The 15,286-nt window shown below is 44.0% G+C and overlaps 1 protein-coding gene across 3 annotated transcripts in view; it reads right to left on the bottom strand.

Moving 5' to 3' along the window:
* Positions 1 to 15,182, bottom strand: part of CCDC62 (coiled-coil domain containing 62) — a 55,314-nt gene extending 40,132 nt beyond the window's left edge. For all 3 annotated transcript variants that reach the window (XM_027853554.1, XM_027853553.1, XM_027853552.1), the window contains exons 1-3: positions 14,964 to 15,182; positions 6,127 to 6,322; positions 2,252 to 2,418 (exon numbers count right to left, since the gene is read on the bottom strand). In XM_027853554.1, coding sequence (XP_027709355.1) covers positions 2,252 to 2,418; positions 6,127 to 6,322; positions 14,964 to 14,990 — 390 coding nt within the window. In that variant the 5' untranslated portion in view covers positions 14,991 to 15,182. The remainder of the gene's footprint in view (positions 1 to 2,251; positions 2,419 to 6,126; positions 6,323 to 14,963) is intronic.
* Between the last annotated feature and the right edge of the window lie 104 nt (positions 15,183 to 15,286).

Below are 15,286 nucleotides of genomic sequence, written 5' to 3' on the forward strand. Positions count from 1 at the left end.
CTATTCATTAAAGTGCTACATCAATGGCGCCAAGAGAGTGTACAGCCTGGAATTTAACTTGAATGAGTAAATGATTCGACTTGTTAAGAAAACACAATGAACTTACTTCCAAAGACAGGTCATGGTAAACAATGGATATCTTGATCAGGAAATGTTTAGTTTCTTTGAAGCTTTAGGGGGAGGCACAGCAATAGAGTGTGTGTTTTTTCCTGCAATATTACAATGTACTTAAACTCAAATATTTTTCTGTCAAAATCATTTTTGTAAAAGCTGTCTGTGTTTTTATGAAACTGGTGATAATAAATGTGATCTTTATTTTAGAAAAAAAAAAGAGATAGGCCACCCGTGATTCTCTCATAAAGCATTAGTCATTTAAGACATTGTTCAGAACGGTACCGTGAAAAGCTACTGAAGAAGAGCAGATAATGGAATTTTGTGTTATTACTATTGAATGTAAGCATTATAGGGCAGGTAGGTGGTGCTGCAGTGCACAGAGCGCCCGCCGGGCCTGGAGTCAGGAAGACTCATCTTCCTGAGTTCAAATCTGGCCTCAGACACTTCCTAGCTGTGTGATCCTGGGCACGTCACTTCACCCTGTTTGCCTCAGTTTTCTCATCTGCAAAATGAGCTTGAGAAGGAAGTGGTAAACCACTCCGGTATCTTGGCCAAGAAAACCCCAAATGGGGTCACGTGACTGAAACAACAATAAAACCAGTATTCTATGGTATACACATACACACAGGCATACATATACACACACATACATATACATATACAAAACGTGTGTGTGCCTACATTAAGCATCACAGTATTTACATTTCACAAAACTGGGTTTGCCTTCACTTTGGGATTATGTTGTTATTCAGTCACTCAGTTGTATCCAACCCTTTGTGACCCTTCGGACCATAACATGCCAGGACCTTCTGTCCTCCACTCTCTCCAGAAGTCTATCCAAGCTCATGTTCATTGCTTCCATGATAGGGCCCACCTGTCATGCTGCCTTGCTCACAGTAAATCCTTAACACATATCTGTTGGTTTGATGGGGATGAAAGATGAAACCCTAATTCCAATGATGCTGTTAGATGATTGTTTTCAATTCAATAAAACAGTGACAAAGGACATTTTATATGCAAGGCATTGTGCTAGAGGGCCCAAAGACAATGACAAAAACAAAACAGGCCCGGCCCTCAAGGAGCTTACATTCTCCTAAGAGGATGAAACATAAACACAAATAATCAAAATATAATGAAAACTGAGGTGGGAGTAAGCACACACAACTTGGGGGATCAAGGAAGACTCCATGGAGGAGGCAACATTGGAGCTGGGCCGTGAAGGAAGATGCATCATTTATACGATACTTCTTTTTTCTCTCTATATGTAATTCTTTAGAATCCATAACTGAATTCCTGAATAATTTCAAGCTTTACTTCATCATACTACTAAGGATAAGGTATAAAGACTACACGAAGAGCTCGGCCCCTTGAGGCAAAGCTGACTCTGGGGACTGCTAAAGCTCTCTCCTTAAGAAGAGAAAGCCACTGAAAAGTGCAAGGCCCTCATGTAGTCCAATGACTGGATACTGGACATGCCTGGCCTTTTTTAAAGAGCTCAAGTTTTGGGTCTCTGGGCTAAGCCCTTTCGAAACACAGAAAAGTCAGTCATCTAATTAGAGCCCACAGGCCTTCAGCCAGACTTTGAACTCACTTCATCCTTTCCCAAACCTCTATCTGACTTAGGGTAAGATGATTCCCTTTAGGGAGGAAGGGTGATGGAAAGGAGGATTTGTTAATTGAAAAAAAAAAGACAAGTTTGTTTTGTTTTGTTTTTAAAGAAGATTCTCTTTAACTCTGGTCGATTCCTGCCGATCTGCATTCCCCCCAGATAATATTTGTAAAGCATTTAGCACGGTGCTCAACACAATGCCAACACTTGACAAATGCTTGCTCTCCGCCCCACCCCCCCAAGTCATTTTAGAAACTACTTTTCAACCAACTACAAAGCACTGCCTGAGTTTAAAACCCCATGGTTTTTCTCAGGTCCTCCAAATGCGCTGGGTCTTGTCACACCAAAAAATCAAAGCAAGAAGGAAGCTAAACTGAGAGGGACAGCAGTGGTCTTCCCACAGGCCCCTCCTCCTGCCTTTATCATGTATCCTGGAGAGCAGCTAGCCTTCCCCGCTTAGAATCATGCAACCAACAGGACGCGGTGGCTCGACTTTCCAAGGCCTGTGCCCAGGGACCCCCTGCCTACCTCTAGGTCCTCACAGGTGAAAGAAGCCTGGGTGGCCTTTTGAGACATTTCCTGGAGCTGCTGCTGAGCTGTCTGAAGAACCTCCTGGTGGTCATTTTGTTGAGATTCTAGGGTTTTGATCTTCTTGGTGAGGGTTCTAATTATTTCACTCCTTTTATGCAGTTCATCTGAGAGAAATGACAGCAAGAATTTCTTTATGGACAAGTCTGAAGAGTAACAGGGTGCCCTTCTGGGGAGCAGAGGGAAGTTCTAGCTAGGGGGCATTTTTTCCATTCTTTTTTTTTTTTTTTTGGGTGAGGCAATTGGGGTTAAGTGACTTGCCCAGGGTCACACATAGCTAGTAAGTGTAAAGTGTCTGAGGCTGGATTTGAACTCAGGTCCTCCTGACTCCAAGGCCAGAGCTCTATCCATTGTGCCACCTAGCTGCCCCCTGGGGCATTTTTCCTTTAAAGGGCACACAGACATCTTCACCTAGACGTGGATGGCCTAAATAACCAAAAGTATAAATTTATAATTTCCATTTTGAAATAACTGTTTTAAAATGCCAGTCATCTTCTTCTTCACTTGTTTGAATTAAAAGGCACATGTCACCCTATACTGAGGTGCCTAGGCATCATGCACAGTACTTGGGCATTTGTGCATGTTAATCACTGAATAAACACCCCAAACAACATTGCCATGTCATCATGAAAACAGAAAAAATTGCACTTCCTCAAGAGTGATTTGTAATCAAAAACCTCTAGTTAAACATAGATCAAAACTGAAGATAAAATTGGTTAGGTTGTGAGAAGAACACAAGGCACGATTTTAAATTCTATGTGACCCGTTTCCTTACCACATTTTCTTATGGCCACAGCAACAAACATGGTGTCAACAGAAGGCGGGCAGGTTTGGAATCCAAACCAGTGGGATGGCAGATGAAGAGATGTCATGGTACCATTGCCTTTTGACTTAAATGGTTATTCTGGATGGGTTCCAAAATAGGGAAGTACTGAAGTTTAAAAATATGCCTATTTCTAGGGGAAGTTTTGAGAGTACTTGGCTTCACCACTGTGTCGGGAATTGAAGAAGGTGGAGAACAACCCTTCCAGCCGAAAGCAGGAAGGTGGATGATCGGGTTCTTTAAAGTCCAGCTTAAGACCCATTTGCTGGAAACCCTCCCTCGTGTACCTAATGATGCCCCGTTCCAATTGCTGGGCTTCTCAGAATCCTCTCCAAACAGGATGTGGAGCTGGAAGGGTCCATAGAAATCATCTAGTCAACTCTTTTTTTTTTTTTTTAATAGACACAGAAATTGAGGTTCAGAGTGAATTCAGGCCTCTTAATCTCCAAACCCTTCCACCATCCCATATATAATCTGTCTCTTTTTTTTAAGCTTTTATTTAGTATTTTATTTTTCCCCAGCTACGTGTAAAAACAATTTTTAACCTTCGTTTTTAAAACTTTGAGTTCCAAATTCTCTCCCTTCCTCCCCTCACCTCATTAAGAAGGCAAGCAATTCAAGACAGGTTATACATGTGTAATCATGTAAAACATATCCATAACAATCATATTGTGAAAGAAAACATAGACAAAAAAAAACTCAAGAAAGTGAAGAAAGTTTAAAAAAAAGCGTGCTTCAATCTGTATTCAGACACCATCAGTACTTTCTCTGGGGACGGACAGCATTTTTAATCCTAAATCCTTCAGAGGTGTCTTGGATCATTGTATTGCTGAGAACAGCTAAGTCATTCACAGTTGATCATCTTACAATACTGCTATTACTGTGTACACAGTACATCTCACTTTGCATCAGCCCATCCATACATAATCTCTTTGTACCAAATTGATTTTCACTCGTTTGTACACTGCCTTACAAGTATACTTAAATTATTTCTTGTATATGGTCGTGTACTGCTCTGCTTAGAAACATTCAATGGCCCCCTACAGCAGATAGAGTAAATCACAAATTTGCAACCTGAATCATAAAATCTCAGTTGGAAAAGACTCGTGAGGTTATCTAGCCCAGTTGGAACCTTAATAAGAACTCCCTCTGTCTCTGGGATGTCCAAATCCAACAGAAACAGATCCCTGCAGGTAGAGACTGAGTTAGAAAACTACAAGCTGACATTATCTATGTTGTGTTGCATTTTTATTTATTATGTTAAACATTTCCCAATTACATTTTCACCTGGTTTAGATGGCAGTGTTGTGGGCTGGAGGGCACCAATAAGCCTTGACTTGAAGATGTCTTGTGAGGGCCCAAGGGAGCCCCGTCAGTCAATAACATTTACGACTGCTACATTCCTGGCCTTCTGGGAAGCCGATTCCAGCCACTTGTGAATATTCCTAATTCCTGAGAAATGTTTCCTTACATGAAGTCTCAATATGCCTCCTTGTGCCTTCTATTCATGACTCCTAATTGTACCTTCTGGAGCCAAGCAGATGAAACCAGTGGAATCCTATTGCAAGTGCCAGTCTCTCAAATACCAGGAGGCAGCTATTATCACGTCCCTATCAAGTCTGCTCTAGACTACTCACCTTTAACCAATCTTCATTTGGAATTGGCACTTTCTAGCTGAAATGAGGCTCCCCACACAGCACAATATATGGTCTGACCAGGGCAGAGCACAGCAGGACCATCCCCTACTTAGCTGTGGGTACTCTTGCCTACCATATCACATGGTTGACTTATACCATGAGCTCACGTGAGCTCACGTGACTGACCTTATACCGTGATCTGCCAAAAGCCCAAACTTTTTTCAGATGAAATGCTTTCTAATTATGCCTTTCTCAGCATATACTTGTGGAGTTGATTTTTTGAACCCAAATGTAAGACTTTATATTTACAATAATTAACTTTCACCCTCTTCAATTCAGCACATTGCCTTGGCCTGCCAAGATCTTTTATCAATCCTGATTCTGCCATCTACTGTTAGCCACCCTTTCCAGCTTTCACGTCATCTGCAAACTGCAGATAGGTATGCCATCATTGGCTTTGCTAAAGTAATTGATAAAAATTTTAATTAGCACAAGGCCAAGCACAGATCCCTATATTACTTCACTGGTTCTCCCAAGCTGGCATTGAATCATTAATGACTATTCTTTGGGTCTAGTCATTCATCCAGCCCTGAATCCATTTAATTGCACAATTATCTAGTTTACAACTACTCACGATTTCAATAATATGTAAATGCTCTGCTAAGATCTTAGGTAAATTATAGCACTACCTTCATCTACTTTGTCTAGTAACTTGTCAAAAAAAGGAAATGAAACTAGTCTGGTATGACTTATTTTTTATAAAGCCACTAAGGTTATTCGAGACTACCACTTCCTTTTTTGTTATTGTATATACTATCCCTTTATTTTTTTTGAAAGTATTTCATTGATGCTCTTTTCTAATTTTTAAAATAACATTGTCACTTCCTAATGATTCTTGCCATGATAGAAAAATATTTGCTAATATTTACAAAGCATTTCAGGCTCACAGCATTTGATCTATGCTTCTCCAATGCACATACCAACTATTTATTCATTTGTGCCATAGGAATCTATGTGGGCCATATCCCCCAGGAGCCTGCTTGCTCCAATGGGGGCGTATAACGGGTCTCTTCTAAGCTAAGCATTGGTATAGCACTGCCTATGCACCAGGTACTATGCTAATCACTCTGTATAACGCATTCTAAGCAGTGGGCATTTAATCAGTGTTTTTGAATAAAGCTTAAGTGCAGCAAGGCCTATGTGTCCCTGCCCAAATCCTCCAGCGTTCCTTCCAGCATTGCCTATAGGAGTGTTGTGGGAATGGCTGGAAAGCACATCAGGGGGTCTCCTGGGGTGCGGCTGGGGGCTGGCGGTGAGGGGGGGGGGGGGCCACAGCTGGCTCAGCCAGTACTCACTCTCCAATTTGCAGCATCTCTCTTCCAAAGTCAGCACTTTCTGCCGATCATCTTCCCATGCCAGAAGCTGTCTCTGATGTGCCAGAACCATCTCACTGAGCTCTCGGTCCCGATCTCTTAGTTCCCCAATTAATAGTTGCAGTTCTTTCCGTTGTTTCTCAATAGTGTGGGTCTCAGTTTCTGAATAGATGATGTTCTATGCAAAGAAAAAATGTTTTACCACCTCACCATTAAGAAAACTAATCGAGGGGCAGCTAGGTGGCGCAGTGGATACAACACCAGCCCTGAAGTCAGGAGGACCTGAGTTCAAATCCAGCCTCAGACCAAACACTTGACACGTACTAGCTGTGTGACCTTGGGCAAGTCACTTAACTCCAATTGCCTCACTAAAAAAAAATAAAAATAAAATAAAAAACCTAATCAAAAAGCTAACTGAGCTTACATTTTTTCAAAATAAGAGACTGGTCTGGTTGCAAGTAATTACTTAATTCAGAGTTAAATGAATTCACTGAGTGTAATTCTCTTCAAGATTTATAAAAGAGCACAAAGAAGCTACACAGTAAACATATAAAGACCATGTCCCCAGAGCTGAGCAGTATCATCTAGTCTGCCTTTTTGGTATTTTGGGACATTCTACCCATCCTACCCACAACAATAATAATACAAATAGCCAGCATTTATATAGCCCCTTGAGGTTTGCAAAGCACTTTACAAACAGTATCTCAATGGATCCCCACAATATCCCATGGAAGCAGGTACTCTTATTTCCGTTTTATAGATGAGGAAGACAGAGGTTAAGTGATGTCAGGATCCCCATGCCAAGACCACTCCTCTCTTTTCACTCCTCTCTGTTTTCCAGAGCTAAGGCCCAGCAAGCAGGTATGCCCTGAGCTAGGCACAACAACAATCCTTTTTGCTCACCCTCTGGATGAACTCTGCTGCAGCCAAATCATAGGACTGGTTCACACCAGCCCCAGGTGATCCCTGAGCTCAGCTAAGCACCAGCAAGAATCACATTCCGATCATGAAGCCTTGCTACGAATGGATTTTTTTCACTAGCCTCATTGTTGCTGTTACCCCCTCACTGCCTGGCTCTTTGTCTAGCCACAATTATACATGTCACAAGGCTTAGCCTCGCTGCCTTGGGTCTAGCTTCCCTCCTTCAAAGGAATAAAGAAGGCTTTTTGCTTATAACCTCTGTGAGCTCTTTGGTGTTATTTTATTTTATTTGTCAGAGTTGACAGTTGGTATAAAGCTTTTGCTATAACCTTCATTTTCAGAGTTTGACAGTGACTTACCCAGGGTTGCATAGTTAATAAGTATCTGAGGTAAAATTTGAATTCAAATGTTCTGACTCTGAGTCCAGCACTCTATCCACTGCAAATCCTCTTTTTTCTAAAAGGCTATTAGTCTAGCAGGGCAACTAGGTGGTGCGGTGGATAGAATGCCTGCCTTGAAATCAGGAAGACTTTATCTTCCTGGGTTCAAATCCAGCCTCAGACACTAACTGTGTGACCCTGGGCAAGTCATTTAACCCTATTCGCCTCAGTTTCCTCACCTGTAAAATGAGCTTGAGAAGGAAATGGCAAACCCCTCCAGTAATTTTGCCAAGAAAACCTCAAAAGGGGTCACGAAGAGTTGGACACAACTGAACAACAAAACAATTAGTCTAACACAGAAAAACTTGTGTTTTTTTGTCTTTGCCATAAACCCAAATTCGTTCCCTCTTTGAACACCTTATGCTTTGAGAGTAAGTTAAATTGAAGACTAAATGATACTATTTGTTCAATGGGGAGGACAATGAATTTTAAGCCTGTAAAAGGAAGACAGCTCTGTCTTGGGAGGCAGCATGACAGAGTGAATGAAGGGCCAGACTCTGAGACAAGAAAACCCGGATTCAAATCCTTCCTCGGCTACTTATTGGCTCCATGACTATAACCAAGACGCTTAACTTTGATGAGGTTTCCAGAGTTTCTTCATTTGTAAACTCGAGATAGTAATCCCCCCAGCATCAATCAGCAAGTCCTTATGAAGTGCTCTCTATGCACCAGGCACTGGGCTAGGTGAGCAGAGAGAACAGAAATACAAAGTGAAAATCGTCCTGATCTCACTCAGTTGATAGTGAGGTTCAAACAAGATAATATATCTCAAAGGCTTTGCACACTTTGAAATGCCAGTTTCAAAGTCAGTTGTGACTCACCTAACCCCCTTCAGACTCTGACCTCATCTTTCTTCTTCTCTCCCAACCACACTAAGCCAACTGCCTGAACTGGCCTTTCCTTCTGGCCCCTGGACTTCTACCCTGAGGCCTTGGGCTCTGACCCACTGCTATGGCACAGAGCTTGTACTCTCCTCTTCTTTTCACTCTTGCTCCAAGTGTGCTGTTAGAGGGCAGAGTCTGTTTGGTGTGTTTGTTTTTGTATCCCTAGAGCTCAGCAAAGTGCCTTATGGTAAACACTAAGTGCTTTTTCATTCATTCATTCACTCATTCACTCATTCACTCCCACTGCTTCAGTGGCCATCTTTAACATCCAATCAAACCCCTGCTTGAGCTCCAGGCCTCAATGTCCAACTAGTTGCCCGCTGGACATCTATCTCAACCGGATGTTGTAATGCCACAAATTCAATGCGCCCCAAACCAAACTCTTCTTCTTTCTCCCCTAGATCTTCTATTTTTCCCAATTTCTGTTGACATCGCCATCTCCTTCTGGCTGCTCAGGCTCGACACCGCCATCATGGATTCTTCCCTCTTTCCCTTACTCCCCACATCCACCTGGCTGGGAAGGCCTTCTCCATGGAACCATCTCTCTCATCTCTCCCTTCCGCTTCAGGGCCTGTTACACCTCCAGCCAGAACTACTGGATGAGCTTGCTACCTAGTCTCCCTGGCTTCCTTTCTCTCTCTTCTCCCATCCATCCTTCACCCAGCTGCCAAAATAACCTTCCTAATGCATGTATCTGCCTGCTGAGAAACCTTTGGTTGTTCCCTATTACCTAGAGCAGTGGTTGTCAAAGTGAGGTCTGCAGACTCATGGGGGTCCCCAAGACCTTATTACCTAGTGCAGCAGTTCTCAGAGTGAGTTTTTTTGGGGGACCCATGGAGATCCCTGAGACCCTATTGCCTAAAGTAGCTATCCTTAAAGTAGGGTCCTTCAGACCCTTTCAGGGGGACCATGATGTCAAAACTATTTTTATCATCTTACTAAGATATCATTAGCCTATTAGAATACTCCTCTCTCTTCCAACTACACATCTAAGGCCAGATTTATTCATATACTTCAATCAAAACAACATTATCACAAAAAGACTGAATATAGAAGCACATATGAGAATCTAGCTGTCTTCTATCAATCCAGAATTAATGAAGTTTGCAAAAATAGGTTAAACAATGCCATTTTTCTCACTAATTTTATTGTTTTGGAAAATATAGTTGTTTTTCACAAACATGTTATCTATGTTAACATATAATGGGTTTACTATTGTTATTTTAAAGGAATAATAAGTATTTTAACATTTTATCCATTTAAATTTCTAATATGTTAACTATTGGTAGATATAACCCACAGAAACAAAAGCTCTGTAGGATCTTCAATAATTTTAAAGAGTGCAAAGAGGACAGCCAGTGGCCTGCAGCAGACTCTTCAGTACTGAAGACCCTCCCCAACACAGCTCTGATCTCCCTTTCCAATCTTCCCTCCCTGGGCTCTCCTTCTCAGAACCACACTCAAGCCAAACTGGCCCTGAAGCTGTTCCCTCAGCTCACCCTTCACTCATCAGGTTCCATGCGTGAGCTCAGGCCATGCCTCCTCATTTCTGCCCACTAAAATGGCTCTCTTCAAGGCGCCAACCTTTCCAAGTAACTTGCCCTGGTTCCTTTGTTTGACCTCTCCCACCAAAGTATGATCTTTCCCACCTCACATTTTCTTTAAGCACTTTCTCTGTATTTATTCTGTGCCCTTATCACATTCTACCTTGCACCAGAGTTATTTGTGTGCATGTCATAGTTCCTTTATTAGATTGTAAGCTGCTTGAGGGCAGGGGCCATGTTGGTTTTTTTCACCATTGTATCTCCAGGACATAGAACAAAGCCTTGAAAATATCGTTTATTTATTCCTCAAATATGGTTTATTTGTTTCTTAATTTAAAAAAAAAATTTAACACATGGTTTCTCCATCGAAATTAGGCTGGACACGAGGTGGCTATTCATGGCTAAGACCTATTCTGATTGGTGGGACTTTGACCTGCTCAGGTTCTAGCCATCCAGTTTGCACCTTCTTGGCATCATGGTGCCCCACACCCTCACTTTCTGAGGGCTTATAGTACAAATGCTGAATTTGGTACAGTCACCCAATTGGCTTAGCTAATCTTCAGCTCAGAACTCTCCAGAGCCCAAGAGATTGACCAGGCCCAGTCACCCCAGTAGCCGGGCTGACCGGCATTCCGAGTGTTTTTTTAAAAATCCCACTAGAGAGAGGGGAGGCTCCAGAGTCACTAACACTTAATTTCTCCTCTCTTGGCCTTTGAACTGTCCAGCCCCCATGACTGGAAGGCATTCCCTCCTCACCATTTCCTTCAAGCACAGAAGCCCTTCTCTGAAGGCTCCATCTCTTTTGTATCTATTTGGGGTGTGCCTGGATTTGCCCATACTGTCTCCCCCAAAGCCTATAAGCTTCTCCAGGGGAAGAAACGTTCCACTCTTGCTACCGTATCCCCAGCACCTGGCACAGCGCCTGAGCACAGGAACAGACGCTTAGTGGTTGATGGCCTTTGGCCTAGCAATAGTTTTGATTTGCTAATAGTTTTCAGGGCTAAAAATCTGTTTACCACAACTCTAAATGCCATTTTTAAAATTAGGCTCAACCAGGCATCACATTATGCTTGTATTAATTAAATGGCTATTACTCTCAATAGAATTGTTCAAAGAGCAAAGTTGAATGTCCCCCTATGCTGCTGTTGTTTAGTCGTGTCCAACTCTGTGACCCCATCTGGGGTTTTCTTGGCAGAGATACTGGAGGGATTTGCCATTTCCTTCACCAGTTCATTTTACAGATGAGGAAACTGAGGTAAACAGGGGGAAGAGACTTGCCCAGGGTCAAATCTGAGGCCAGATTTGAACTCAAGGAGATAAATCTTCTGGACCCCATGCCTAGCACTCCATCCACCACCCCCTAGCTAAAGCCTTTCTTAGGGAGTTGTAATAATTAACCAAATTAACTCTTGTGGAGGAGAAAGCTCTTCCTTACCAGGAACTGACTAAGATATTCCAAGGTAGTTAGACAGGGAACAGAGAGAACTGTAGGCCTGGAGTCAGGATGACTTGAATTCAAATTTGACCTCAGACAATTACTTGCTGTGTGACCCTGGGCAAGTCATTTAATTTCTGCCTGCCCCAGTTTCCTTGACTGTAAAATAGGATCATAATAGCACCTGCCTCCCAGTGCGGTAGTAAAAATCAAATGAGATATTTGTAGCACAAAGTAGGCCTAAATAAATATTCTCTTTCCCTTCCCCTTCCCTTTCTCCAAAGAGAAATGATTTAGATAAAGTTGGAAGGAAGTTTCTTTGTCTAACTCCTAGAATGAAGAGAAAGTGATCCCCGAGGGAATGAGATAACAACTTCAGCAAAGGCTTAGGACTAAGTCCTTAAGAAGAAAAATTAATACTCCCCCCCTTTCTCTTCTTTTCCTCCTTCCCTGCCCCCACCTCTCTCTTCCCCCCAAGCTAAAAATGGCTTAGATACTAGATAGGTGATAAATTATTTCTGTGCCTAAATGTAGAGCACAGTGTTAATATTCCTCCTGCAACACACTTCTGCGCACGCACCCACTCAAGCCTAAGCTTCACTCTTTTTAGCTCCACAGAATCCAAGGCCACATCCCCAGGGAAACCTTTGCTGATGCCCATGGTTGCAAATGATCTCTTCTTACTCAAGTTGTTTACTATATCCATGACATGTATACTCAATAGAACGTAACCTAAGCTGCTTGAGAGCTGGGACAGTTTTCTTTTGGGCTCTGTATTCCCAGGGCAGCTGGATGGCAAACTCCAGGCCTGGAGTCAGGGAGACCTGAGTTCAAATCCAGCCTCAGACACTCACTAGCTGTACTACCCTGGGCAAGTCATTTAACCTCTGCTTGCCCCAATCCACTGGAGAAGCAAGTGGCAAGCCACTCCAGGATCTTTGCTAAGAAAACCTCCTGGACAGTACGGTCCACGGGGTTCAGAAGAGTCAGACGGGACTGAACAACGACACCCCCAGAACTTAGCATCTTGTCGAAGAGCAGAGGGCATAGAGGCACCAAGGTTTAGGTTCCAATTCCACTTTTGACATTTACTAGCTATGTGACCATTAGCAAGTCATTCTCTTCTCTGAGCCTCAGTTTCCTCAGTTTGTGAAATGAGAATAATGAAACTTAAACACTCAATGGCTCAAATGCAAAAATGAAAGTATTTTGCAAACTTTAGATTGTCAGTTATTAGTTGCTTAATATTGAATTGATTTTTTTAAAAAAAAGCAACAACAACAGGAAAATAGAGGTGAGAAATAAGAGAGGAGAGAGGGGAGGACACTAAGAAGAGGAGGAGAAAGAGAAAGTTAAGAAGATAGAAAAGAAAGGACAAATGGAAAGCCTAGAAAGAAAAGAGGACAGACGGAAGAGGAAGGCAAGAGAGAAGAGAGGAGGGGAAGAAAGCAGACCTAAAAAAGAGGCCAGACTGGAAAGAGAAGGGCTATAATATCAGAAGGGGAACAGGACAGAAAGAATAACAGAAGACCAGAGAGAGAAGGGAGAATGGAGGAAACCAAGTCAAGTAGCATTCATTAAGTATTTGCTATTTGAACGGCCCTCAGTAGCTCTCCATCTAGTTCAACCGAAGCCTGAACAAGAATTCATCTCTCTCTACAATCTCACCAACATGGGGCCCTCCGACCTTTGCTCAAAGACCTCCCCAGTCAGACCCCAGCACCCAGAACCACCCAAGGCAGCCCATTCCATTCTTGAATAGCTCTCAATGTTTTGGGTTTTTTCCTTTTTACACAAATTAAATGTACATGTTGGTTACTTCCCCTCTCTGCTCCTAGGGCCAAAGAGAGCAAGTCAAAACCTTCCTCCATCCAAGAGTCGTTCGAATGCTTTGAAAACAGCCATCACATTTCTCTTCTCCAGGCTAATCATTCCCAGTCCTTCCACTGATCCCCCAGTAACATGAACCCGAGAAGCAGTCAAAGAAAGTGGCCAGACAGAGAAGACAGAGAGTTTAAGGAGGAAAAGGACGGAGAAGAGAGGGCAGAAGACACTTGGCAAGAGTGAGGATCTGAGACTCAGATCCAGAAGAAGCCCCAAGCCATCAGATCCAACCCTCTTATTTTACAAATAATGAAACATAAGTAGTAAGTATCAAAAGCAAGATTTGAACCCAGCATCCTTCTATTATACCACACCATCTCCCTTGTGTGAAATATTGCAAAGTAAGCAGAACCAGGGAAAAAAAATACACAACCATGGGGGGTCAATTGGGGGTGGGGAGGAAGAGGGGTCTGGACCTGTAAACTCAGCTTTTTGACCAAGATCATGGACATGACCAAATTACTTAACCTCTCAATGCCCTCAAACAGCTCTAAGACTGAGGTACAGACAACCTGTGAATCTTCCTTGGTGGAGGGAGTTTCCATGCAAGGAGTCACAGGTCACCCCAATGAAATCACAGGTCAAGGCCCCACTCCCCCTCCCAAACTAAGTCCAAAGCTATATAACTGTAATAACTAATCTTGACTCCAGAAAAAATGATAAGGAAATGTACTACTATTATTTCTTTGGAGTGGTTGGGAACGACAGGTCCAAAATATTAGTGCAGTGGCTATTTAGGTTGATTTTTCTTAAATGTTTTCTTTGTTAAAAGGTGAGACTCACCAGATGGTGGGAGGGGTATGTGGAAATGATGTACATAAAAACATAATGCATTAATTAAGGCAGAGAGAAGGAAGACAGCACCTAACTAAGCACAATGCCTAGCACACAGAAGGCACTTAATAAATGCTTGTTGATTAACTGATTGATAGGAGGAGGACAGGAGAGGATGGGAAAAGGATAGAAAGAGGGGAGAGTAGAGAGAAAGGGAGGGAGGGAACCGCAGAGAAAAGAGGGCAGAGAAAATACAGAAGGAAAGAAGAGAGGAGAAAGTCGAAAGAAAAAAAGGGGGAAAAAGAAGAGATCAATAAATCAACAAGTATTTGTCAGGCACCTCCTTTGTGCCAGGAATGAGCTAAGGAAGGTCTAGGTGTGCAACTGCAGCGAATGAAAAGACTCCCAGGCAATGAGCTTGCGTTCTAATGGGAGAGAAGGAAGAATGGGAAAGGACGGTCAGCCAGTCCAGTAGCATCTAAGGGTCTGCTAGGTGCCAGGCAGCGCTAAGCCCTGCCCTCGGGGAGCTTACAGTCTAATGGGGGACCCCGCGCAAACAGCGCTGCACAACAAGAAACAGAACAGATCGAGGATGGTCTCGGAGGGAAGGCACCAAGATTAATAATGGGGGCTGGGAAGAGAGGAGCGCGCAGAGCAGAGTGGTGGACGAGGGGACGAAGAGCAGAGCGCGGCAGGCCACAGAGGGGAGGAAGCGACGAAGGATCGGCAGGAGCCCGCCCAGCCGACAGAGGGCGGGCCAGGGGCGGGGCCACGGCCAAGGGCGGAGCCTCCGGCCCCGGCAATGAGCGCCGGGGCGGGGCCACGGCCGGGAGAGGAGCGGGGCGGGGCCCTGGGCCCCGGAGAGGCGGGGCGGGTGGGCGGGGCCTCCGGACCCGGCATCGAGCGCCAGGGCGGGGCCGCACCGCGCCGCACGTACCTTGCGGGGGAATGGGTTCGGGTTCATAGGTGGCCGCAGCGTGGTGGCTCCCGTCCGCCTCGGGAGAAAGTCGGAGTCGGCGTTTCACCTTGGAAACGCCATAGACTTGCCTTCCCCAGACCGGCCGGCCAGGTCGCGGGGACTGGCCTCAAGCGGCCGCGCCCCCACCTTCACCTGCCCAACTCAGTGCTCACAAACCGCCTTCCTGACTCAAACGCGGCCCGGAGGGCGAACCTGGCTCTCGCGAGAACTTGCGGCCCTCGAGATCCCGGACCCGGGCAGCTGGCGGAGCTCGCGGCCTGCTGAAGGCGCCTCGGCGGGGG

Source organism: Vombatus ursinus, unplaced genomic scaffold (assembly GCF_900497805.2).
Source record: "Vombatus ursinus unplaced genomic scaffold, bare-nosed wombat genome assembly UNPS02009994.1, whole genome shotgun sequence".
NCBI lineage: Eukaryota > Metazoa > Chordata > Mammalia > Diprotodontia > Vombatidae > Vombatus > Vombatus ursinus.